This window comes from Phacochoerus africanus, chromosome 2 (assembly GCF_016906955.1).
Source record: "Phacochoerus africanus isolate WHEZ1 chromosome 2, ROS_Pafr_v1, whole genome shotgun sequence".
NCBI lineage: Eukaryota > Metazoa > Chordata > Mammalia > Artiodactyla > Suidae > Phacochoerus > Phacochoerus africanus.
Genome location: NC_062545.1, coordinates 14861990 through 14889610, shown reverse-complemented (window position 1 = coordinate 14889610; position 27621 = coordinate 14861990). Strand labels below are relative to the sequence as shown.

Here is a 27621-nt window from a genome sequence, read left to right as displayed (position 1 = left end):
ACAAAGAAATTTTTAAGAGGCTTAGTAGTAAAAATGCCTTGTCTAACAAGTAATCTTGGAAACATTTTTAAAGGGTCCACATGATTTATGCATATGCAAATGCAAAGGATTTTGAGGATATGCATCATAAAAGGTGCTGTCAGACAATTGCCACGCAAAGAATAGCCCGCTACCTACAGCAAAGTTCCTTTTTCACCAGTAGAACTGGCCTGGTATATATGCTTCTTAAATTTGGCTAATGCTCACTACTCCAGTTTGAGAACTTAAATTCCAACTGCCAATTCAATTATTTTAAAGCATAACATCTTAGAAAAATTAGAATAATCTTTTAGCAGAAAGACAGTTTGCTGTTAAAACTGGAAAGCAGTTTCTCTTAAACCAACAAACCTGACTACAATAAAAAAAAAAGGGGGTGATCGTATTTCGTTGCCACAGCTGCAGTGTAGGTCCTAACTGCAGTTTAGATCTGATTCCTGGCTTGGGGAACTCCATATGCCACAGGATGGCCAAAAAAGAAAAAAAAATTGTCTATATTAAAAAGACCCCTCAGGATAACAGCATATGGCCTTATAGTTGAAACACATAATATCTTTTTAGGAGTGATTCTCCCATATAATAGTGCTTAACTACTAACCTTTACAATCCCCAAATTTAAAACTACTCTGATCTAAAGATGTTTCTTTTGCCAACTTGAGACTTTAAAAAACATCCAAGTGCTGGTGTCAGTTTTTCAAGGTCAGCTAAATATTGGAGATGACAGCCATGGTTAAGGACTTCAATATACTTCCAAATATTGACTACGAGGGCAAGAAGAATATTGTGCTATTTTGAACAGATGAAAGATTTGTGTGGTTCGAGGTAAACATTTGGCGGGCGGTTAAATTCCATCCTACCACGTCATCCTTTTGTATTCGGTCTCTTCTGAACACAGGTGGTCAGGGCATTCTGGCCATCACAGTTGGTTTTGCAGTGGTCATTGCTTCCTGACTGCTCTCTAGATGTGCCCTGGATTTCTTCTGTACAAGCGCTGTGCCTGTGTCTGTTAAGCAACATTGTTTTATTAACGAGAGGAAATGCTGTTAACAGTAGCACGAAGTACAATTCTGTATTATAATTCTAAAGCTGCTGTTAATTTGTAAAGTATATGGTAATCAAATGTACGCTGCAGAAGTTGGAGCAAGTGCCTACATTTTGCTATTTTTGGCATTACCTTGGAGCCATGTACAATAGAAGCAATGCAAGACTTGTAAACTCTTTGCCATTCCTTAAGGAATATAAAATGTTTCCCCTCAGGTCCTTTTGCTGATGGTACACGTAAGTTGCCGCCTCTCTGGGTTACGCAGATCCTCTGTTCTGGTATTTTCCTTTGATGTTTGGGCCTACAGATAGTCAAGGGCTGGAAATTTTAGTTTTCAGGGTAAGGTTCGAGCTTCACAGTTTCGTTTAAGACAATATTTCATTCCTAGTTCTGTTTAGGGGGGGCAAATATTCATTTATCTAAATAAAACGTAATCTAATTAAATGCCATGGATTTTTCTTTCTGTAATTTCACCTCACTTGGCTTTTTACTGTTGTGATGTTCATCACACATTTATTTTACTTGCACTTTTAACTACTTAACCATCCTTTTCGACCACATCCACAGAGCCTCCTGGGACTTTGGAATATTTCTGGGATTGTGTCAGTGCACAAAATTTCTATCAGCGGAATTCCTGTTGTGGCTCCGTGGGGTAAGAACCCAACCTAGTATCCGTGAGGATGCAGGTTTGATCCCTTGCCTCTCAGTGGGTTAAGGATCCAGCATTGCTGCAAGCTGTGACTCGGATCCCATGTGGCTGTGGCTGTGGCGTAGGCTCAGCTGAAGCTCCTATTCAACCCCTAGCCCAAAAACTTTCATGTGATGCAGGTGCAGCTGTAAAAAGAAAAAAAAAAAAAAACTCTATCAGTGATTATCAACCTTTTTGGTTTGAGAGCCCCTTTAGTTAGAATATCGGAGTTCCTGTTGCAGCTCATCAGGTTACAAACGTGATTAGTATCCATGAAGATGTGGGTTCCTTTCCTGGCCTCACTCAGTGGGTTAAGGATCCAGCGTTGCTGTGAGCTCTGGTGTAGGTGGCAGACACGGCTTGGATCTGGCGTTGCTGTGGTGGTGGCAGAGGCCTGCAGATAAAGCTCCAACTCAACCCCTAGCCTGCGGACTTCTATATCCATGGGTGGAGCCCTAAAAATAAAAGAAAAAAATATATATATATATCATTAATCTTCTGGCTGACCTCCAGCTCCCCAAAATGAACATAGTTTTGTGTAATTTTTGCAAAGTCACACTCTGAAATCCCAACAGGTTTCCAGAACCAGAGTTGGACACCCTGTGTCATTGGAATTAGGAAAATGAGTTAGGTCTCATTTTATATATGATAAAGTTGAGGGGGGGAGGGGTTCTATCTAAAACACTAATTCGTCAAGAGGACTGCTTCTAGAGGATTCAACCCAGAGGTTGCGAGGACATCAGCTAACATGTTACAATAATAATCTAGCAAGACCTGGTAATGGCCTATATTCATTATAGGAGTGGCACTTTGGCTGGAGAGCTGTGGGTGAGATCAGGAGATGGTAGGAGGTAGACTCAACGTGACACGATGCCTGATTACCTGTCGTGGGGACAACGTGGCGAGAAGAGAGAAGTTTCTGTGTTGCCAACCTGGATATTTTCTTGGTGTGTGCACGCAGGGAAGAAGAATCTCCAGACTCACATGGAGTGAAAAGAAAGAAGAGTTTATTGAGAACAGAAACGCTGTCCGTGCAGCAGGGCGACTGTCCGACAAGGGAGAGCTGATGCCGAGCTCGTGGTCATGTCTGTTTTTATAACCCAGGGAGAGAGGAGAGGTCTTTCACAAGCCAGGGAGCGGGAGATGGCACCTGCTGACCTGCTGATTGGTTGGGGAAAGAGGGGCCTTATGATACACTTGCAGGTTGGTTGGGGGCATTAAAGGCCTTAGGCCGGGTGAGGATTGGCCCACATCCCTTTCCTAGTAGGAGGCAGGAAGGAGTAAGCCAGGTTGCTCAAGGCAGGGGAAGGGGCATTGCAATGAGACCGGTGAGGTGATGATAAGGGTCTGGTCCTTCTTGACCAGATGCTTTGAGTTCAATCTCCTTGAAGGGGCCTGGAAGTCGGTTGGCATTCCCATCGTGGCTCAGTGATTAATGAATCCGACTAGGAACCATAAAGTTGCAGGTTCGATCCCTGGCCTCACTCAGTGGATTAAGGATCTGGCGTTGCTGTGAGCTGTGGTGTAGGTCACAGACATGGCTCGGATCCCATGTTGCTGTGGCTGTGCTGTAGGCTGGCGGCTACAGCTCGGCTTAGACCCCTAGCCTGGGAACCTCCATATGCCGAGGGTGTGGCTCTAGAAAAAGCAAAAAGACAAAAGGGGGGGTCTTGAAATCCCATCAGACATGGAGCCCCAAGTACCCACCAGGGTGGGGCAGGCAATGATACTCGGCTGGGCAGTGTTCTCCTGGAGAGGCCTCTGAGGTCTCCAGGGGAAAATGCAGGATTGGCAGCTGGTTATAAAGGCCTTATAAACAGAAAAGGGTTCGTAATATAGCAAGAAAAGCCCTGTGGGGTCTTCCTGGGGCCGGCCCTTCCCCCACATCCTCTGCTTTAGCTCCTTTCTGAAGTACTGATGCACAATTCCTGAGTTGTTTTACAAACATGAAAATCCCCCACCAAGTGGTAGAATTGCCATGAGCTGTGGTGTAGGTCACAGGCACAGCTCGGATCCCGCGTTGCTGTGGCTGTGGTGTAGGCCAGCAGCTGTAGCTCAGATTCGACCCCTAGCCTGGGAATTTCCATATGCCAAGGGTGTGGCCCTAAAAAGACAAAAAAAAAAAAAAGAATTGTACATGAGCTGATCACAGACCTTGTGATACCCGCCCCCCCAATCTGGCTTTTTTTTTTGTCTTTTTTTTTTTGGGATCACACCTGCGGGTATATGGAAGTTCCTGGGCCAGGGATCAAATCTGAGCCACAGCTGCAGCAACTCCAGATCCGTAACCCACTGCGCAGGGCCAGGGATGGAACCCACGCCTCCAATGGTGGCCCGAGCCACTGTAACTGGATTCTTAAGTCACTGTGCCACAGTGGGAACTCCAAGAAGAGGTGGAATTTTAATAAAGCTGCCCACCAGAAGCAACTGGATAACTGCGGCGTCCTTGAATATTTCGGCGGAGTCAGAGTGATAACACTGATCTTTCTAAAATTTCACAAATGTCTTTTTCAGACATGCTCTTTGTGTGTCATCTGCAATTCTTATCTTTCCTCCTCTCGTAGTTGCCTTTTCAACTTTTGTGGCCTCGTAGCACATCTCCCCAGGGGACAGCTGGAGCCTGCACACCATGTGGAGCTGGTTGGGAGGGAACCAGGCCTGCAGTCGCTTCTCAGTCACTCCCAGGGCTTCCCAGATCATGCATCTCCGTGGTGCCCAGTTCTCTCTGGCTGGCCGCCTTCTGACTTTTGTCTGTTTGTAGGCTTTTTTTTTTTTTTTTTTTCTCTTCGCTTTTTAATTTTTTTTCTCTTTGCTCAGAGCATGTGGAAGTTCCGGGGTCAAGAAAGGAACCTATGCTGCAAGGGGGACCCAAGCTGATGCAGCAACACCACCAGATCCTTAACCTACTGCGCCACAAGGGAACTCCTGTTTATGGGCATCTTAATCTAAATGGAGAGATAAAAGAAGTCTTAGTCTTTTTTCTTTTTACAACAAAAAAATTATAGAAATAAATTTATTTTATTTTATTTTTGTCTTTTTAGGGCGCACCCGTGGCGTGTGGAAGTTCCCGGGCTAGGGGTCGAATCAGAGCTACAGCTGCCAGACTATGCCACAGCCACAGCAACGCGGGATCTGAGACATGTCTGTGACCTACACCCCAGCTCATGGCATCACCACATCCTTAACCCACTGAGCAAGGCCAGGGATCGAACACACATCCTCACGGATCTTAATTGGTTCCTTAACCACTGAGCCACGACAGGAACTTCAAGAAATAAATTTAGGAGTTCCCATCATGGCTCAGTGGTTAACGAATCCCACTAGGAACCATGAGGTTGTGGGTTCGATCCCTGGCCTTGCTCAGTGGGTTAAGGATTCAGCATTGCCGTGAGCTGTGGTGTAGGTTGCAGATGCGGCTCGGATTCTGAGTTGCTATGTCTCTGGTGTAGGCCGGCAGCTACAGCTCCAATACCGCAAGTGCAGCCCTAGAAAAGGCAAAAAGACCAAAAAACAAAAAAAAAGAAAGAAAGAAAGAAAAAGAAAGAAATTTAAATGACTAACAGTGCAAAAAATAAACAAATAAAAAAATAAGGCATTCCCGTCATGGCGCAGTGGAAACAAACCCAACTAGAAACCATGAGGTTGTGGGTTCGATCCCTGGCCTCACTCAGTGGGTTAAAGATCTGGCGTTGCCGTGAGTTGTGGTGTAGGTCGCAGATGCAGCTCAGATCCTGTGCTGCTGTGGCTGTGGTGTAGGCTGGCAGCTACAGCTCCAATTCGACCCCTAGCTTGGGAACCTCCATATGCCTTGGGTGTGGCCCTAAAAGGACTAAATAAATGAATGAGTGAATGATTAACAGTGAGAAAGGGTTTCCTAGACAGAGTGATGTTTGCAGAAAGGGCCCTGGGTTGGGAGACCTGGACTCCGTAATTACCAGTAGTAAGTCTTCGTACAATTGTGGCCAATTTAACACCATTTTGTTTCCTCACCCAGAGCCTCCCTCATTAGGGAGGATTATCTAAGTGGCCTCTTCAAAGTGAGTTAGGGTATTTGGTTCTTTTGGCTATGTTTTCTCTGTGCTCAGAGATTACAAAGGCATTTAGATTGAGAACAAAAAGGTTTAGAATAAATCCTAGGGCCTCTCAAACACACACTTCCTTTTTTTTTCTTTTTTCTTTTTTCTTTTCACACGTGCAGCATATGAAAGTTCCCAGGCTAGGGGTCGGGTCGAATCAGAGCGAAGCTGCCAGCCTATGCCAAAACTTGTGGCAAAGCCAGATCCTTAACCCACTGAGCAAGGCCAGGGATGGAACCCGCAGCCTCATGGACACTATGCCAGGTTCTTCAACTGCCGAGGCCACAATGGGAACCCTGAAACGTGTACTTCTAACATGCACTAATCTTTACATCGCACACATCTCATTATGGAGCACATTGCTTCAAGGACAGACGCATGCTAGATGCAAACTGTTATATATAGGATAGATAAACATCAAAATCTTACCGTATAGCACAGTGAACTATCTTCCATATCCTGTAATAAACCATAATAGAAAAGAATATGAAAAAGAACATATATAACTAAATCACTTTTGCTGTATAGCAGAAATTAAGACAACACTGTAAATCGATTATACTTCAATAAATTTTAAAAGACGAGAAACAAGCTAGAAATAGCCCAGATCACTTTCTGGCCCTTTATCACCTCCCCTGACTGTTATAATTCTGAGAAGAAAGTAGATCTACGAAAAGGCTATAAGGAGTTCCCAGTGTGGCTCAGTGGGTTAAGAACCCAACAGTGTCAGTGAGAATTCAGGTTTGATCCCTGGCTTGGCTCTGTGGGTTAAGGATCCAGCATTGCCTTAAGCTGCGGCATGGGTCGAAGATAGAGGATTAAAGCAAAAGCAAAAGTTTTCATAAAAAGGCAAAGTCAACCCAAAGAACAAGTTAAACTCCATTACAATAGACTGTACTCCCTCTACAAAGAATTTGGTCTTAGAATTCATTCCTAATGAATTCGTAAGAGAGCATCCCTTCCCCATCACAATTCCTAGCCGAACTGCAGGAGGTGCCACACACACACCATCCTGCACAACCAGCCTTCTAAGTGCCTATATCTTTTTAAACATAGCAATTTCGTATTTGACCTGAAACGGATGACTGAGGTCTGACATTTTGAACGTGAAGGGTTCATTTTGGATGCCTTCGCTCTTTCCTTTCTTGCAAAGTGAAATTATAAAAAAGAATGGTGGCTCGTTCCTATGACTTTAACAAGGAGAAGTTTTGGGGTCAATTCTACTCTCCATTCTTATGTCATTATCCAAGTTACCTCGTTTGTTTATGTATTTATTTCTCAGCTTTATTGAAAAATAATTGATAAATACTTTTTTTTTAATCTTTTGTTTTTTTAGGGGCCACACCTGTGGCATATAGAGGTTCCCAGACTAGGGCTCGAATCGGAGCTGTAGCCGCCTGCCTACACCACAGCCACACCAATGCAGGATCTGAGCCGCATCTGTGACCTACACTGCAGTTCACAGCAAGGCTGGATCCTTGACCCACTGAGCGAGGCCAGGGATCAAATCCGCGTCCTCGTGGATACTAGTCGGGTTCGTTAACCACTCAGCCAGGATGGGAACTCTGATAAATACATTTTAACGGAATGCTTTCTTCCCACAAAAGCCATATTTACGGTAAAATAAAATCCTACAGTTCCTTACAAATCTTTTTTTTTTTTTTGCTTTTTATGGCTGTACCTGCAGCATGTGGAAGTCCCCTGGCTAGGGGTCGAATTGGAGCTGTTGTCAGTAGACACGACAGCTACAGCAATGCCAGATCCAAGCCACATCTGCAACCTACACCACAGCTCACGGCCACACTGGATCCTTAACCCACTGAGTGAGGCTAAGGATTGAACCCGCATCATCATGGATACTAGTTTGGTTCACTACCACTGAGCCACAGCAGTGGCTATTTTTTTAGCAACATCTGTTGAGTGAGTCTTCTACTGTTTTCCCCAAGAAAGGAAAAGTAAGAGAAGCAGTGGGGTTAATAAGGACTAGAGTGTGGAGAATAGCCATGCAAATTAATTGTGAAGTTTAGGTGTTCAGCTTGCTCATACCATCCACTGAAATGTCTAAAGCTTATTTAAATTGGTACTGTTGGAGTTCCCACCGTGGCTCAGTGGTTAACGAATCTGACTAGGAACCGTGGGGCTTGGAGTTCGATACCTGGCCTTGCTCAGTGGGTTAAGGATCCAGCATTGCCATGAGCTGTGGTGTAGGTTGCAGATGCAGCTTGGATCCCATGTTGCTGTGGCTGTTTTGTAGGGGGGCAGCAATGGCTCTGATGAGACCCCTAGCCTGGGAACTCCATATGCCGTGGGTGCGGCCCTAGAAAAAGCAAAAAGACAAAAAAAAAAGAAAGATAAATTGGTACTGTTGTAGTTTGTGCGTGTAGATTAGAAAAAAAAAATTACAGACTCACAGCCAAGTGAAAAGAAAAATAAGTTTATTGAGCTAAGAGATGCTGCTAGCCCAGTGGGACAATCAGTGATAATCAGGGAGAGCCAACCCGAGTGTGCGGTCCTGTCTCTTTTTAGAGCCCAAGGAGAGAGGAGAGGTCTTAAGACAGACCTGCCATCCTGCAGATTGGTTGGGAAAAGAGGGGTCTTAGGATACACTTGTTGGTAGGTTGGGGGTGTATGCTGTGCCTACAGGGGCGGGACGAAGAGGGGGCCACATGCTTTTCCTAGTGGGGGGTAGGAAGGAGTAGGCCAAGTTGTTCAAGGTTGGGGAGGGGGGCGTTTGGAGATGGAGGGGGTGGAGCAATAAGGGTCTGGTAAATCTTATCTTGGCCAGAGGTTTTTTGTTTTTTAAGGGCAACACCCACGGCATATGGACATTTCCAGGCTCTGGTCCAATCAGAGCTACAGCTGCTGGCCTACGCCATAGCCACAGGAAAGCCAGGTGGAGCCGCATCTTCGACCTATACCACAGCTCACGGCAACGCCAGATCCTTAACCCACTGAGTGAGGCCACGGATCGAACCTGCAACCTCATGGTTCCTAGTCAGATTCCCAGTGGGCCACGATGGGAACTCTCAGAGGCTTTTGAGTTTTATCTCCTTGGAGAGGCCTTGAAGTCCCACAGGTACCATCCAAAAACTCAGAATCAATTGTTAATTTATAACCTCTTGGGACTGAATAGACACTGAGCATTCCAGGGTAGGGTGGGTTTCCTTATCTGTGCTCCTGGTTTGGGGAAGAAACTGGCATTGTCCAGGGACGTGGTGGCTGCAAGCTGGTGCTAAGAGCCCCTGCACCCCAGCATCAGCAGCTCCCTTCATCTCCATCAAGGTGCTCACCCCTCTCTCTTCACCCACCAGATTCTTTGTGATTCCCATGACCTTCTGGTTTTCAAGATCCTTTGGCTGCCTGAGGGGCCGGGGAGGCACACCCAGATTTTCCCTTTCAGGTATTCAAAGAAGGTAACTTGGCTCAAGGCTCTCATTTAAGTTGGGAGAAGGGAATATACCTTAATACCCCTTATTGAGTTTCACTTTCTGTGGTCAACATTCATCTGAATATATTACATGAAAAGGTCCAGAAATAAACAATTCTTGAGTTTTAAATTGTGGCCGTTCTGAGTAGCACCATGAAATCCTGGGCTGCCCACCCCATCCCTCCCAGGATGTGAATTATCCTTTTCTCCAGTGTATCCAGCCTATTAGTCACTTGGTGGACATCTGGGTTACCAGATCGACTGTCAGAATACTGCAGCACCTATGTTCAAGTCACTTTTATTTTTCTAAAAATGGCCCCAAAGTGCAAGAGCAGTGATGCTAGCAATTCAGAAATTCTCTCATTATGTCTAATTTATAAATTCAATTGAAGTATGTATGTATAGGAAAAAACACAGGATATATGGGGTTCAGTACTATCTGTGGTTTCAAGTTCTTAGAACATATCCTCTGAGAATAGATGGGATAGATGGGGACTACTGTAGTGGGTTTTTTTGTTTGTTTTTTTGCTTTTTTAGGATGAAATTGGTGGAAATCTCTCAATATCTCATAGTCTAGGTTTATAGACTGAATTTGTCATCTTTAGGCAGATACCTCTTGGTGTCTTTTCCCTTCTTTGTAAAAGACAGTTGGATAAGACCATCTCCAATCAAGTTTTGACTCTCTAGAGCATCTTCTTTTTTTTTTTTTTTAGGGCCGCACCCATGGTATATGGAAGTTTACAGGCTAGGGGTTGAATCAGAGCTGCAGCTGCCGGCCTACACACAGCCATGCGGGATCCAAGCCATGTCTGTGACCTACACCACAGCTCAGGGCAATGCCGTATCCTCAACCTACTGAGCAAGGTCAGAGGTTGAATCCATGTCTTCTTGGATACTAGGCAGGTTTGTTATTGCTGAGCCAAAAACGGGAACTCTTATCATATCTTCTTATGTTGTTTATTTACTCATTTGATTCTCACAATCTTATTTATTTATTTATTTTTTTGTCTCTTTAGGGCCGTACCGCACACATGGAGGTTCCCAGGCTAGGTGTGGAATTGGAGCTATAGCTGCCAGCCTACACCACAGCCACGCCAGATTGGAGCTGCGTCTGTCTGTCTGTGACCTACATCACAGCTCACAGCAACGCCGGATCCCTGATGCACTGATCGAAGCCAGGGATCGAACCTGTGTCCCCATGGATCCTAGTCAGATTCGTTTCCGCTGAGCCACAATGGGAACTCCTGATTCTCACAAACTTATGACGCAGTGCAGTTATTGTCTTCATTTTACAATTATAGAAAGTGCCACTCAGGTTAAGGGAGTTGCCCAAAGTTCAAGAGAGAAAGGAGACACAGCAGGAACGCTATTTGTCCTTCCTGCATCTTTTTGGGTGGACAAAGGAAGATGCAGATAAAATCATATACCCATTTAATCAAAGGTTTATTCAATGAAAGTATGTATAAAAACTTACAAATCTGAGAACTCAACTATACATGAAACAGGATGACGGGATATTCAGTTTTTAACATACACATACAGCACAGTTATTAACTGCTCTTCCCTTTCCCCTTCGGTCCTTATTTTTGGCTCCTATTTTGTCTTGTGAGACCATTCTGTTATTGGCCTAAGGGAAGATTAATGGACAACGTTTATGCTTTCAGGCCAATGGAGGAAATTTCAGGTGTCGGGAAAAAATTTGGATACTGTAACATCAAAATTCAGAGTTTTCCCAAAGAGCAATTAAGGTTTTTGTCCTGATTTCTCTTGGCCATTTCTAATGCCTCCATGAATGTTGCCAGTGAACTATTAGCATTGACGTTTAAAGTCATTAAAGTTACTCTATCGGCTCATAGCTTCCCCTGTAAGATGCATATTCCTGCATCCTTTGTCCTGCGCACACACACTGATTTAAAAGCAGCTAACTGGTGCTAAACAAATTTACCACTGGCAACTGCTAGAATGGCATGTCGTTTTCTATTCAGAAAGACAACCTACAGAACAGTTCTTTCAAATCCGATTTTTTAAAACAACCAACAAATTTATCAGAAACGAAAACACAGTGTTTTGTTGTTGTTCAACTTCGAGAAAAGCCAGCAATCAGATAAGGCATGTGCATTCATTCACCTGTTTACAGCCGGTATCCACACATTTTCTCTTCCAAACACACAAACTCACAGCATGTCATGTTGTATCCAAAAATTCAGATTGCCATCACATTATTACTTTTTCCTCTTCTGTGTTTTGTTCAAGTAGATTTCTTAACTAATGATTTTTCTTGACTGGACATAATCTCAAAGGATGCATTCTGAAATAAGACACCTGGAGGATAAATACTAAGAACATGTTCTTGGGTTTCAAGTTTCCCCACACCTGGAGATTGTGCATAGTCCCGAGCCCCGCTGTATTTCTAAGAAGCATGCTGTATTTCCAGACACTATCTTTCTGAGAAGGAAGACTTATTACCCAGGGAAAGTCATAATTTTAGCTTTGTTACCAAATTGCCATTCGCGTGGTTTCGTTTGGTTAAATACCCTTCATTAGTTCCAAGGATGCTTTTAAATAATCGAAAACCTCTCAAAATCTGAGTTTATAAGTACTACTGACCATTATCTTTCCAATATCCCCTGAATTAAAGTGAATATGTTCCAGGTTTATGATGCACAAAGCCTTTCCGGAGGAGGGGGCTGGGGACGGCGCTGGGGACGGCGCGGGGGAGGGAGGGAGGGGCCAGGGACGCGTTCGTCTCATGCCACGTGGAGAGCTACAGTTCTGGATTGGGGGAAGGGAAGGAAGATAGTCTGTGTAAAAATGACAAGGTTTTTTAAAAAGATAAGGAACATTCAGTCTAACAACACGGTTTCCTGTTCCTTTTTGATGGAAGCTAACACCGGGTGGTCGGGTTCCGTCACTTCCGAGTCCCCACTGCCCAGGAGAATGGACCGCCCCTCGTCCAGGGCGAAGACGTCCGAGTTCTGGTTTTGGCACGAATGTTTAACCACCTCATTGGGAGTCGAGAACGTTTTGTCACACAGGTTGCATTTGTAGGGTTTGTTCGTCTGCACCAACAGGTTGTCCATCTGGCTCCCTTCCTCGAAGGTGCACAGCTCCAGAGTCTGCTTGTCCACCATGGTGTACGTGTCTATGCTCTGGTTGAGGCACACGTGCCGGGCCGCCTGGTTGGCCCTGCAGAAGCTCTTGTCACAAGTGCTGCATTTGAAAGGCTTCCCGGTGTGTATGTACATGTGCTCCCTCCAGTGGCTCTTCTGGATAAACTTGCGGCCGCAGATGGTGCACTCGTATTTGCGCCGCTTGACCTCCCGCTCCTGGTCCGCCTGCTCCAGGTTGTCAATGTCCGCGATGTCCGAGGGCGGCGGCGTCTCCGAGTGCGGCTGCCCGTCGATGATGGGCGAATCCGAGATGTGCTGCAGCTCGCTGTCGCTGATCATCCCCGCTTCAGGCACTTCCATGGCGTCTTTGCCCAGGTCCGCCGTGGTGCTGCAGAGCGACAGGGGCACGCGGCTCTCGCCGGGCTGGCTGGCTGGGAAGGGCACCCCCGTGTGAATCTGGAGGTGCTCCCGCAAGCTGCTCCGGAGCGTGAAGCGCCGCCCGCACAGGTGGCAGGCGTAGTACTTGGGGAAGCTCCCGTTCCTCTTCATGATGCTCGGCTTCACGTGGGCTATGGTCAGGGATGCGGGCTGTTCGTCAGAGGAGGAGGCTTCCAGGTTGGTCTCCTCCCCGGGGGGAGGCGGGGGGACGGGCGTGGAGACGAGGTCGGGCGACAGCGAGGTCTGCAGCGGGTCCGAGGGGGTCATGTGAGTCCGATTCACCTGGGTCAGGTTTGCAGGCAGCTGGGAGAGCTGCGAGGCCTCAGGCACCTGCTCCTGGCTCATCCTGGGGGGTTGCGGCCGGGCCTCGCGGCCAAGTTTGTCAGGTGCCGAAGCAATCTTGGTGGCTTGTCTTAACTGATGATCTGCAATCTGGATGCCATACAAGGAGGAAGCCAGCGGGAAAACTTGGTCGGGATGAGAAAAGGCTCCTTGGCTGGCCAGGCTGGCCTCCTGGATCAGCGGGTAAGCATGCAGAAACTTGATCCCCTGCTCTAGTCGAACGGGATCGATCAGCTGAGGCGCCATCTTCCCGGTGTACATCAGATGCAGCAGATAGCTGAAGATGTCTGGCTGGATGTCAGTGGGCTTCAAACGGACACACTCACTGCAAGAAACAAGTACAACGCCTGTAAGCGAATGTCAGCCCACGTCTCAAATGATAACATAAAGCCTGAAGGAAAAATGGGGCACTTACAAAGTCAAACGCAACAAGAACACCTCCCATATCCCCTGTTAGTGTCATAAAACGGAATGGAATACTCGAGAACGGTAACGGGAACCTAGGTAATTTAACTTTGATCCTATTAAGAACCGAAAGAAATACATAAATATATGTTAAAGGTCTGAGAAAGGAAAATTCATGTTAAAAAATGTGGCGTCTTAACTCATAGACTTCTTTTTTCAATTGAAGTATAGTTAATTTACAGTGTTGTGTTAGTTTCTAGTGTCTCATAAACTCTTGAAGCAGTTTTTCTCATAGTAATCCATGTAAAATTATATCATATACAAGACATTTTATGTTTTTCTTTTGGGGAGGGGGCAGTGCACCCACAGCACATGGAAGTTCCCAGGCCAGGAACCACAACAGTGACAATGCTGGATCCCCAACCTGCTGCACCACAAAAGAACTCCAGCAGATCTTTTAAGTTAAGAGTCAAACAATATATCTGACTAGCCAGGTTCCTCATTTATAAAATAACAGGGAGAGTTGGACTAGTGCCTAAGAGCAAGACCACAAAAGTGAGAAAGGAAAAAAAAAAAAACCCACCACCTTGTTTTGCTAGTGCTATGCAGCCCCCTGCTCTTTCCAGCTCGGAGGTGGAAGCACTGTAGACATGGGAAGAACTGGGAAGGCAAGCCACGGTCTTGCGTGGATGGAGTCAGATCGCAGTCCCAGTATTGCTGGTTCGCATTAAAAGCAGCTCGGAGACAACTTGGTTCCTTATCAAATCTAATCATTCTCATCACTTGGAACTGCAGCGGGGACTTATAGGTATTATTAGCTCAGTTAATTGCCATTAATTCTCATTTCACAGATAAGGGATTGAGGCTCAAAGGAATTTACACCTTGCTCAGTGGAACTGGGATTTAAATCTAATTTCTAAGCATAGAAACCAAGATCCTTCGGAGCATTAAAACAAACGCATCTGCCCGTGACAATGTGCCAGATTCGGTCATTCCCATTTGACAGATACGGGAACGGAGGTCCCAAAAGTTAGATGATTTATCCGAGGTACCTAAAGCAGTTGTGGAAAACCGATTTTGTAACTTTTAGATGTCAGTGTTTGCAGCATTCCAGAAACATCATCCCAACTCAAGCAGCAATAAGAAAAAGGCCCCAAGAACTAGCCTTAGACCACGAAAAAGGGCAAAAGTTCTAATGCATCATTATAAATCAGTGATACCTACTTCCATATCATGAAGTATATGTGCTCTCACCCCCAGTGAATACACTCTTCAAAAGACACACCTTCTTTGAATGCCTTTAGAATTTATAATCTTTTTTTTTTTTGTCTCTTTTGCCATTTCTTGGGCCGCTCCCACGGCATATGGAGGTTCCAGGCTAGGGGTCTAATCAGAGTTGTAGCCGCCAGCCTACGCTAGAGCCACAGCAATGAGGGATCCAAGCCGCGTCTGCAACCTACACCACAGCTCAAGGCAATGCTGGATCCTTAACCCACTGAGCAAGGGCAGGGACCAAACCTGCAACCTCATGGTTCCTAGTCGGATTTGTTAACCACTGCGCCACGACGGGAACTCCTATAATCATTTTTGATGACACCACTTATTACTGATATGACCCTTTTTGGCCCCTTTAGCTGTTCATCTTATTAACAAACATTTTCCAACATGCTAAAACAGTAAGAGAATACCCCGCTCTTCTAAATGAAATATTTTATTCGGATAAAAAAGGGGGGGAGGGAGTGACTAATAGCAATTGGTGCCAGAACAGATTCAAGTAATTCCTGTACTGCGATCAGTGTGTGTCTTTGTCAAGCCATATTTCAGATGAGTGCACACGAGTAATCGTACGGACAATGTCTGACTGCTGGAAAGTATGGGAGCCAAAGACTAAAGATAAGCGTAAAAACGGGCACCCCTTTGACAGGACGCGAGGAGTTTATGCGACTCCTGTTTTTCAAAAAGACACACAGATCATTCCCGTCTTTATTTGGAGTCTTTTTATAGTCCTTTTAATTATTTATAGTCCTTTAAATAGAAATGCAAATGCAGGTGATCTTCCCTTTAAGCCCGAGGTCGATGCCAAGGTAAATAAATGTGCTATAGAACATATTTAGATGCCGGAGGGAAATCCAATATTAACATAAGGCTTCAGGGATTAGGTGTGGTGAAGAATACTTTTCTCGAGGTCAACAGGCAACTGCAGATTGAAGACTTGACGAGAGATCTTTCCAGGGCCAGGCCAAGGCCTAGGACACGGGAAAATCATAGGCCTTTAGAGATGCAAATCACCCCAGGAGACCACAGGGCACCTTTTGTTCTTCGGGGATGGAATGTTCCTCCGGGCAGGGTGGGGGTGGGGGTGGGGGAGCGTGAGCCCCTCTGCCCCCAGGGAAAAGAGAGGGGAAGGCCAGAAACCCAAGGCAGTGTCCAAGAGAGTTGAATACCAAGCCGGGCCCCTTGCCAGAAAAGCTTTGCTGCAAGTTTTATAATTTTCCCTCGTTTGTTATTGTATATGTTATCCTCTGTCTATTGACTGAGGACAGAAGTGACTGGACATAAACCTCTCAAAGTTTAAAGAACTACGTGTAGTTTCTGATGGCTAAGGAGGGACAAGGCTGCCTACACTTCAGGCTTAGAGGGAGACTGACTCAGGGGCCCTCGGAGGTTTCCGGACACCAGCTTATCTTGATTTCATCTTCATTTTTTCCCCCTTAAAGCGAAAGCATATAGACACACTAAGATGCTTAAAAAAGTTAGTTTAAAAAGCTCCTTCTGGGAGTTCCCCTTGTGGCTCAGTGGTAACAAAGCCAACTCAGATCCATGAGGACGCGGGTTCAATCCCTGGCCTCATTCAGTGGGTTAAGGATCTGGCATTACTGTGGCTGTGGTGTAGGCGGGCAGCTGCAGTTCGATTCCAACCCTAGCCTGGGAACTTCCATATGCCGCAGGACCTAAAAACCACCCCCCCCAAAAAAAAGAAAAAACAACACAAAACAAAAAAACCCCAACTCCTTATGTCATGTTTCAGCCATGGCTATCCTTGGTGTCCTCCTGCCCCCCAACAGCTAGTCCTTCTGTCCATTCCTTAGCTCCATCCGGGCCACTCTGGTCATTTCCAAGTCCTCTGGGAAGGACATCTCTCTCTACAATGTAAGTACACCTAAGTGGTTTGATTTGCAGGTGTCTGTTTGATGTAACACTCTCTTTTTTGGCCGAGTCTGTGGCGTGTGGATGTTCCTGGGCCTGGGATCAAACCCGTGTCACAGCAGTGGCCAGGCCAGATCCTTAACCAGCTGAGCCACCGAGGAACTTGTGACGCAACAATTTGATGGAGGAAAAATATAGTTTTAGCGTAGCTACAAGTCCTTTGTATAAACTTTCCCGGTCATTTACATTTTCAAACTTTGCTGCACTTTTTCGCATTTTCGAACTTTTTCTTCAAGTAAAAGATAGGCTTGAAGAGATTTGAAAATAAGGGATTTAAAGATATGTTAGACATTGTCAGAGGCTGTGTGTAGCAAAGCCATCTTTCAGTCGCTTTATTTTTGAGCACTCCAAGCCTGCAGTCCTGCAGGATTTAAAACCTTTACTTGAGTGGGGCGCACAAGACAGAGACATCTAGTGGTGTAGACATAAAACACCCTCTAAGCTAAGTGTGAAAAAACAGTGTTGGTCTATTTCTACAGTAGCCAGCAGTTCATGGTGCCTTGCAAAAACAAAAACAAAAACAAAAAAACCAACCAAAAAAACAGCGCTGGATTAAAAGCTTGGCTCTGGTGCCCGGTATTAGCTCTTCTTCCCAGGTTGGGCTCGGCCTTGGCAGCCCAAATGGCACATGCCAGCTTTGTGGCAATAACACAGTGTAGCTTCAACTTGAAGCTCCTCACTCCACAGATGCTGAGTTCCTTTGTTAGAAAGGTATTTATTTACCTGCTGCTCTACACTTTAGTTTCCTGCAGCTATTTAAAACTCGCTACCTTGTATTTATTCCTCAAAAGGAAAACCTGTTCCTTTGCAAGACAATGTAATTTATTGTGTGGAGACTTCAAGTGCCCATTAGCTGCCCTGCCTCTGACAATGAAAGCAAAGGGAGCACCTTTAGGGTCACAAGATAAAGCCACCTCCGCCTGCCCTTAACCCCATTAATCCCCCATTCTGCCCCCCTCGACATTTATCAAGTGGCCATTATCTACAAATCCCCAAACTACTGGCTGTGCTGTTCAAGCACATCTGTAAAACCCAGTCTCTGCCCCTGGGCATCTTATAAGCAGGAGGGGCAGTAACGATGCAAATAACAAAAAGGGGAAAGGACAGGACGTTGCTCTCACAAAATCATATGAATAAAAGTGCTGTGACATGTGATCGGATAACTACTTTTGATCACTTCGGGTCACCTGACTGTTGGGGGGGTGATCGTGGAAGAAGGGATGCGAACTAGTGGGCAGAGAGCCAGTGACTTGGGGTTCAGGTGAAGGGTGGGGGTGTCCGGAGGGGGTGCAGTCAGAGACAGGCCAGAAGGTGGTCAGGCCCCAAGCCGGCAGGGCTTTGAAAGACAGAATGAGGCATCTGTGTATCTTTTGATGGGTTTCCTCTAGGTTTCCGATCAAAGGAATAACACAATCTGGTAGGTTTCCTATCAAAGGCACATTCCACTCAAAGCAACGCTTGGGAAATGGAAGTGAGAAGGGAAGGAAAGAGCTAATGTGAAAGGTAATTGTGCAGAAAACACGATTTGGGGGAGTGATCAGATTGATTTTGGAGAGCTTTTCAGTAAGGGTTACTCGAGGATTAAAAAAAAAAAAAAACCATAGGGAAGTCAGGAGGGACTTCAGGGAAGACTCCATTCAGTTTTAGACATGCACAATGACATACAAGAGGATTTTCAATTCTAGATGTCCAGCAGGCAGCCTGGGGCCTTGGGAGACAGTGCTGGAGACAGAAAGATCAAGGTCAGAGCTGTCAACTGGTTCCCAGCAGAGGGAAGATCCAGGAAAAGATGAGCATCTGTCAGGAGAGGCAGAGAGAAAGTAGCGTGGGGACCAAACCCACCAAAACTGCAGAAGGCAGAAAAACAAGGGGGTCTCAGAGTTATCAGTATGCAGATGACAACCCTTAAGAAGGAAGAAGACCATCGCAAATGTTGCGCCGAGGACAAGGGCGACAGAGACTGGGAGAAGAGCAGTGGTTCCCGCAAGGATGGAGACGTGGCCTCTGAGAAAGGATCTCAGTGGAGGGATGGGGCGGCGACCAAGTGCCGATGGATAAGAAGAGTGAGGGATGAAGGAAAGAGAGGCAAGGCCGTGGACCATTCTTGGAAGAGCTTTCGTAGTGAAATAGAGAAGAAGCTTCATAATGCAGGTAGACAGCCTGTCAAGGAAGTGCTGAGCCTTCACAGGCAGGGCGGCCGTGGAGGCAGGAGAAGAAAATGACGAGTAGAGAATCAAGAATAAGGAGTAGGATCTGGGAGCACGAGGACAGGAGGAAAGACTGTCTCCTGAGACAACCAGGGACCTTTTCTCCAAGATCGAAAAGAGATGGGAAGAAAAAAACCTGTCAAGATACAGAGACTGAGAAGTCTTAAGAGAGAAAAGAAGGAAAGGGGGGGAATTGATGCCATCAAGCTTCTCATGAGAGGACAAGGATAAATACCACCAGGAGGGAGGAGGCTGGGGACAGGGGCTGGAGGACAGAGAGGAAGGGGTTAATAAGGTGGTGCAGCTGCCTTGGTAGTGGACCTGATCCAGCGACCTTGCAGGTGACACCCAGTGTGCAGGTGACGCCCAGTGAGGACATCGGAAGGTGGAGGGGCTCCTTGGGGCAAGTGAGGTCTGGGGAACGGGGGACCCAGGAGCCTAGGGGGAGGCGGCGAGAGGCATGGTCCTGATGAGGGCAAAGAGCAGGTACAGCAGGAAGGAGGGTCACGGAAGTTCAGAGTCTACAGGCATTAGAGTATATCAACCACATTAGTTACCTGGTCTGATGGACAAACAACATCTTAAAGTAATTGGAGAATGAAGCAAGAACTGATTTGTGTGCCTTGAAGTACACATCGCCGATGGCAACCGTGCAGTCACACAGGAAACCAAACTCTCGCTGAGCGTTTAACTGTTGCAGGAGAATAAGTCCATGGTTGGCCAAATCCATTTTTTAAAAAATCTGCAAAGCAAACAATTTTTCTTTAAGAAAGAGGATTCACAAATAAGTATGTGTCCTTTCATAGTCACCAACAGTAATGACCTTGGCTAACATGTCAGGCGCTGCTAGAAAGGTTACATGCGTTCACGCCGTCTTCACGACGGCCCTCTGGAGTGGTTCTGTCGTTCCGCCCATTTTACAGATGATGAAACTCATGGTGACTCTGGGGCGTGCAGGATTTGCCCGAGTTTACACAGATGGGAAGTGGAAGAGCCAGGAAACAGACAGGAGCAGTCAGCCCTGGAGACAGCAAACATTCCTGGATCATTTTGAGTTTAAGAGTCTCAATGCAAATTCTCAGGATCCATCGGAAGTTGTCCAGCCTTCCACAGAGGTATGTAAATCAAGGTGCTGGGGTGGGGCCACAGCAGGGCAGGGTGAAGGTCTCACTAAGCGTGGGCACTACTCCAGCTCTTTCTGTGGGGCTGGGGCTGCCCCTGGCGGGGCTGTAATGACCCCCACAGGGTGTGGACACAGGATGGTAGTTCGCCTGGGTCCTCAAGCCAGAAGATAGGGAGGCAACATTTAAATCTGAATGTTCTGACTCCCAAATTCCCAGCTCTGTGTTCCTCATACTTCACTCCAACAGAACTGCTTGGCCTCTATCCACTAGCGGGTGGGGGGGGGGGCTGCCTCTGGGGGAGCCGATGCAGCAAGTCAATAAACTGCTCCTTCCCCACAGCGTTTATAAAAGCTCGGCACACACAGACCAACATTACACTTAACAGTACACTTAGGGGGAGAAAGGGATTTTTTTCCCCCCTGAAGATTGTGAATAAGGCAAGGATGTCCATTCTCACCATTCCATAGACTACTGGGTGTTCTAACCATTGCAATAAAGCAAGAAAGGAAATAAAAGACATACGGACTGGAAGGGAAGAAACAAGAATCCACAAAACCTCCTGGACTTATTAAATGATTTTGGTCACAGGACACAAGATAAACATAAAAATCAACTGTAGTTCTCCATACTGACATTGAACATGCGGACGCCGTAATTAGTACTGTATCATCTACAATGCAAAAATGAAATACAAAGAGGTAAATCTAACAAAACATGTGTAAGACTTATATGGTGAAAACTACAAAATGCTGATGAAAGAAATCAAAGAAGATCTAAATAAATGGAGAGACACAGTGTATTCATGTTTAGGAAGACAACATGACAAAAATCGCTTTTTCTACTTCGATATATGGGTTTTCGAGACAATTCTTATGAAGTGTCAGCAACGTTTTCTTTGTAGAGAGAGATGACAATATTTTAGATGTTTGTGTAAAGGCAAAGATGCCAGGATATCTCAAACAGTCCTTTAAAAGAGTCATAAGGAAGAATCAGTCTACCCAATTTTGAGGTGTTCCGAAGCTACGCTATTCAAGCCTGTTTATCACTCAAGCCGACAGAGTGATAAACAAACAGATCAATGGAACAGTACAGAGAATCTACGAGTGGACCCACACAAATATGTACAATTGACTTTTGACAAAGGAACAAAAATAATTCAGTGGAGAAAGAAAAGAATACTTTTTTTTTTCTTTTTTTGGTTGTGCCCACAGTGTGTGGAAATTGCCCTGGCCAGTGACCTGAACCCTCACTCACCACAGCAGTGACCTGAGCTGCTGAAGTGACAACGCCTGATATCTCTGACCTACTGCACCACAAGAGAACTCTGAGAAAGAATAACTTTCAACTAGTGGCACCCAATCTGTGAACTTCCATAGACACACACACACACAAAAGGAAAAAGGAAAAGAAAAGAACCTCGATCCAGTCTCACACCTCATATAAAAATCAACTCAAAATGCATCACAGACGCCAATGTAAAACACCAAGTTATCTTTTGGGGGAAAAATGGGATAAAATCTTGGGGAATCTAGGATTAGATGTAGAGTTTTAAAACTTGACATCAAAAGTACAGTCCATAAAAGGAGAAACTGGACTTCATAAAAATTAAAAACTTTCATTCCGAGGAAGACCCGAGGAAGAGGATGAAAAGATAAGCTAAAGGCTAGGAGAAAAAAAATTGATAAAGGACTAGTATCTAGAATATATAAAGAATTCTTAAAACTTAATGGTAAAAAAAAACAGTCAAATTAGAAAATGGGCAAAAGACCTGAAGTGACATTGCACCGAAGAGGATGTACAGATGGCAAATAAACACATGAAAAGACACATCATCAGTGATTAGGGAAAAGCAAATTAAAACCACAATGTGATTTCACTCCATGCCTATCAGGTGGCCAGACTAAAAAATAACAATCCAAAGCTGGCAAGGATGCTGAGAAACTGGACTGCTCAGACCATTGCTGGTAGGAATGTATGTGGATACTCACAGCACCTGTATTCCTAGGTCAAAAACTAGATGCAACCCAGATGCTTCAATGGGTGAACAGTCCTTTGAGGGTGAACAGTTAAAAGCACAGTGTGGAGTGTTCAAACCACAGGAAACTACTGAGCCTCAACATGAAATGATCTACAGATACGTGCAACAACCTGGGTGAATTATGTCCTCAAAGGTTACATACTCTATGATTCCATTTATATAACACGCTTGAAAAGTACAGAAGTTCCCTGGTGGCTCAGTGGGTTAAGGATCTGGCGCTGTCACTGCTGTGGTGCAGGTTTGATCCCTGGCCTGGGAACTAAGGTTGGAGCCAAAAAAAGGACAAAGATGAAGAAGAAATTGAAAGAAAGAAAGAAAAAAAAAAAAGAAAGAGAAAGGAAGGAAGGAAGGGAGAAAGAGAGAGGGAGGGAAGGAAGGAAGGAGGAAGGGAGGGAGGAGCGGGCTCTGCGTGAAGGAAATGCCCTCCAGCCCAGCTGCGTGCAGGTCACTCAATACCCAGCTTGTGATGGTGCGGGTCTGTAAGGGGTTTCCATTAGAGGAAGCTGGGTAAAGGGTACAAGAGCTCTCTCTGTATTATTTCTTGGAACAGCATGTGAATCTACAGTTAACCCAAAATAAAAGAAGTTAAAAACTGGATAACTGTAATGCCTAACTTGAGAATCAGGGAAGCGACTGTGGAGAAAGCATTACCAATAAGCTTAGAAACAAACACAGACACACACCACCCATCGATCCTCACTCAGCTCGTGCTCGATTCCTCACCCTCCTCCCTGCTCGAGGGATGAGCTGGCAGATTCAGAAATGTGCCCCAAAATAAATGTACAAAGTGGAATACTACTTTAGGAGACGGAGTAGGTCACAGAGCAAGACTCCAGAATGTCCGCTTGCCTGTCTTCTACCAAGAGCTGTATCCAAGTCTGGGAGGCGCTAGAGCCGCCCGTGTCTGTGGTGATGGGAGCGTGACGACCTGGACTGCAGTCTCACTTGCAGGTGCCCACTGAGGGCCTGGATGGGAACTTGATTCCCCAGTGCTTTCCACGTAAGCCAGGGAAGGCGAGGGCACTAAGATCAGGAAGGAGAGACAGAGAAAAGGCATCGGGGCTCTTTGTTGTTTTTTCTTTCCTTTTTTTTAATGGCCATACCCAAGGCAAGGCATGAGGCTTTTTCTGAAGCCAGAGAGGCTGCCAGGTGGCAGAGTAACCCGGATCACAAAGAAATACTGCTGTAGTCTGGCCTCCACTAGGATACAACCTAAGAAACTTGTCTTCAGGTTTATCTGAAAAGTGGCAGAAATCTTCCTGTTCCACCTTTGCTAACCTGCCTTCTCTACAAGAAGTCCAACACCTTTCCGAGTACACTGGGCTGAGCTGCTTTCTCGTGATCTCTGACTGATCACGAGCACGTTCACACAGCGTCAGGGGTCACTTGCTAAGGACAGTAACGCATTACTATTTATCTCTTGATGGTAATGACAAGTGGCTATTATTTACGGAGTGTTTACTATCAACTGCTGAACTACTTGAGGTATTGCTCCCCAAATTTTACAAAGGAGGAAACAGGCTTAGAGAGCTTGTCCAAGATGATAGGATACATAAGTATGAGAAGTGAGATTTAAACTGGGGATTTCGTCTGATTTGTTGGAACATACTATGTGCCAGTACGTTTATTTAAATTAATAGGAAAATGTTAATGGTTACTGGTTTTTTTTTTCTTTTAGGGCCACACCCGCGGCATATGGAGGTCCCCAGGCTAGGGGTTGAATCGGAGCTGCAGCTGCCGTCCTACACCACAGCCACAGCAACCCAGGATCCGAGGCACATCTGGGACCTATACCACAGCTCACAGCAATGACAGATCCTTAATCCACCGGAGCGAAGTCAGGGATTGAACCTGCATCCTCATTATTTTTTGTCTTTTTAGGGCTGCACCTGCAGCATACAGAAGTGCACAGGCTAGGGGTCGAATAGGAACTGTAGTTGCTGGCCTACACCACAGCCACAGTAATGCAGGATCTGAGCTGCATCATCTGTGACCTATGCCGCAGTTCACAGCAACACCGGACCCTTAACCCACTGAGGCCAGGGATCGAACCCTCGTCCTCATGGATCCTAGTTGGGTTCGTTTCCGCTGAGCCACGATGGAAACTCCCCTAATGGTTACTTTAAAGTGTATACTTGTTATAAGAGATTGAAATATTACCGACACACAACAGTTAGTTGTTCCTCCACCTCCACACCACCCTCCACACTCTGGCCAACGTGGGGTATCATCACTTTTTAAAGAATCTCTGCCAGTATCACTTTTTATCTTCTACAGATTTTATGATAGACTGAGGTATATTTTTATTTTCTCTTGTTTCTCTTCATGAGCTGTGCCCATTTTCTATCAGTTTCTTTTTATAACTTAAGGATTTGTAAAACCATTTATATAATAAGAAAATGAGCCCCATGTCACATATGTTGTGAATATTTTTCTTTCTTCTGCTTGTTTTACAGACATTTTGACATATAATTTGTACCAAACTTATCAATTATAGGATGATTCTGAGGTTTTTGGTTTTTACATTAATGGTATATATATGTGTGTGTGTGTGTGTGTATATATCTCCTCAGTCCAGCAAAATGTATGGCTCTCCCTTGTTCCGTAAACAAAGTATTTTATTCAGACTGTAAGAATAGTCATGATAAAACTGCAAAATGTTGCTTTTTTAAGAGAGTCTACTAGTTATTTTAGGATCTCAATTTAGGAGCATCTAGAATAGGAAATGAAATGAACACATCTTTCAAACATAGAGGGAAGAACACATGTCTGGAATCTCTGAGAAATGGAAAAACCAAATGAAAGGAGGAAAAACAAAGAAAACATGTCATCCGGCTCAAAATTCACACGAGGGGGAAAAGCCCCATATACATCAATTTTTAAAAACCTTAGAGACCAAAAGACCTTTCTCAGGGAGAAAAAGCCCCCTAGGTTCTTACCTATGTGAAAGAGCCTGAGAAATGGGGGTGTGGGGGGGTGGACTGGGCCTTCATTCTACCCGGAGGGCATCTTGGGGAGCTCCGCCCCTCCCCGGTGGGGCTGACAGGACTGCCTTTTCCCCGAGGCCCCTTGGCGGTCACTTCCAAGAGGCTTGACCTGCTGTGGGCTGAGGCTGCACGTCTTCCGGGGCTGGCCCCGCTCCAGGCTACCCACTCCTTAGCGGGAATGGAAGTGGCCGTCCGCTCTTCCCACCACCATCGACTGCTCACCCCACCAACCACGTCACCCCTTCGGCCCTGCCCACCAAGGTCACTGAGGACCTCGTGTTCCCCAGCCCTCTGGACAAGTGGCTTCCTCTGCCTCTCTGTGGCATCTAATGCCCTTCCTCCTGCTCCATAAGTATTCGGGCCAGGCTTCCAGGTTTGCTTCTCACCTCTGGCTATTCTATTTTCACCCCCGTCAAGGATTCATTCCTTTGGCTGACACTTCTCTGCCTTTGGTCCACAGCCAATGTCTCACCTTGCAGACTCTCTGGGGTGATCCGGTCCATAACCATGTGGCCGTCCCACAGGAACCCTAATTTCAGTCCGGGCCAAACAACTCAAATCCCCAAAAGGCAGTACAGGCCATTGACACAAACCTGTTCTGTCTGTATCCCCGGCTCAGTGCATGAGCCACCTTCCGCCTCTCGACCAAGCTGGGAACCCCGGCTCCCCTTACACTGATGCCATCAACTTACACTCTCTCACCCCAAGGCTTCACTCTGTCTCCCGACTCATCGAATTGCCAGCTCCAGCCTCTCTAATCCATCACATGGAACAGCCAGAACCTTCTCGTCAAAGGGCAAATCTGTTGTTACTTTCCGGCTGAAAACCCTGCTGTGATGCCCCACCAGCTAGCTTCAGGATCAAACCCAGATCCCTCAGTATGGCTCCCAAGGCCCCAGGTGACCTGCGCCTGCTCACTCTGCACCCCATACCTCAGTGCTAATCGAAACTACTGGTTTCGCAAGGTAAGATTTTAACAATATTGTTAAGACATAAAATGCTACGTCTACGTGAATTAATTTTTTTCCAATGCTATAAAACCCAAACAAAATACAGGAATAAATTTGACATTGCAATGGATGTTATATAGCCAACTTTTTTGCATAATCCCTAATTTGACAATTTTCTTTAATCAAAAAATTTTAATTCTTAGTTGATTTTATTTTGAGCAAATATGAATACACATAAAAACTTATACTAATACTTGTATCATCTGTTTAAAAAAAAAAAAGAAACTACTGGAGTTCCCACCGTGGTGCAGCGGAAACAAATCCGACTAGGAACCATGAGGTTGCCGGTTCGATCCCTGGCCTCGCTCAGTGGGTTAAGGATCTGGTGTTGCCATGAGCTGTGGTGTAGGTAGGTCACAGACGTGGCTCGGATCTGGCGTTGTGGCTCTGGCATAGGCCAGCAGCTACAGCTCCGATTAGACCCCTAGCCTGGGAACCTCCGTATGCTGCGAGTTCGGCCCTAAAAAGGAAACAAAAAACCTGGGGGTCCAACAGAGTGCGGCTCCCTCTATTTTGCAAGACATAAAAGAGTCACATACCTGGTAGGAATGGAGGGCTTTTCAACATAAAAAGTAGATAGGACATAACAGTGGTACTATATTCAACATATGGAAAAATAAATTGTTTTCTAATGCAAAAAAATCACAACATAAAATTTTACTTTATAACATTAAGTTGTACCTAATTGTCTTCTTTTTTCTCTTTCTTTCTTTCTTTTTTTGCTGCACACTTGGCATGCAGAAGTTCCCGGCCGGGGATCAAACCTGAGCCGAAGCAGTGACAATGCTGGATCTTTAACTCCAGCTAACTGTTTTCTTTCTTTTCTTTCTTTTTTTGTCTTTTTGCCTTTTCTGGGGCCGCTCCTGAGGAATATGGAGGTTCCCAGGCTAGGGGTCTAATCCGAGCTGTAGCCGACGGCCTATGCCAGAGCCACAGCAACACGGGATCCGAGCCACATCTGTGACCTATACCACAGGTCACAGCAACGCCGATCCTTAACCCACTGAGCAAGGCCAGGGATTGAACCCACAACCTCATGGTTCGTAGTCGGGTTCGTTAACCACTGTGCCACGACGGGAACTCCAAGCTGTTTTCTTGATGTGAGTGTGTCAGGTGCTCTTTACCAAGTGATCATCAAGCGTCTCATCTGTTCTCAAGTCCATGTATTATCAAAAATCCACTTTCATTTTGAGTATGTTGATAAGGGAGACAAAATGATGTATTTCATTTATTTTGGAAACTCTGGATGAACTGAGATAAACTGCAGTTTTCTTTGCCCGAAGGTCCTGAGTACCCAGGCCTTCCTTGGGCTTCCAACAGACCATCACACTCACTGCTCAGAGGCCTCCCTCTCAAAGACGAGCAGCTTGGGTACCTGACTTCTACTCACATGGTCAAGAGCGGGGGGGGGGGGGGGGGGGGGGGGGGGGGGGGGAGGGGGCCTGTTTCTTTTGTTTGCTTTTTGTTTTTTTTGTCTTTTTATG

The 27621-nt window shown here is 45.7% G+C and overlaps 1 protein-coding gene across 5 annotated transcripts in view; it reads right to left on the bottom strand.

Moving 5' to 3' along the window:
- Nucleotides 1-10695: 10695 nt before the first annotated feature.
- Nucleotides 10696-27621, bottom strand: part of ZBTB2 (zinc finger and BTB domain containing 2) — a 28766-nt gene continuing 11840 nt past the window's right edge. For 2 of the 5 annotated variants that reach the window (XM_047769929.1, XM_047769930.1), the window contains exons 2-3: nt 19536-19720; nt 10696-13484 (exon numbers count right to left, since the gene is read on the bottom strand). In XM_047769929.1, coding sequence (XP_047625885.1) covers nt 12113-13484; nt 19536-19708 — 1545 coding nt within the window. In that variant the 5' untranslated portion in view covers nt 19709-19720 and the 3' untranslated portion in view covers nt 10696-12112. Of the gene's footprint in view, nt 13485-19535; nt 19721-19801; nt 20702-27621 lie in introns of those variants that run through there. The other 3 variants (XM_047769932.1, XM_047769934.1, XM_047769931.1) reach the window with 2 other exon arrangements.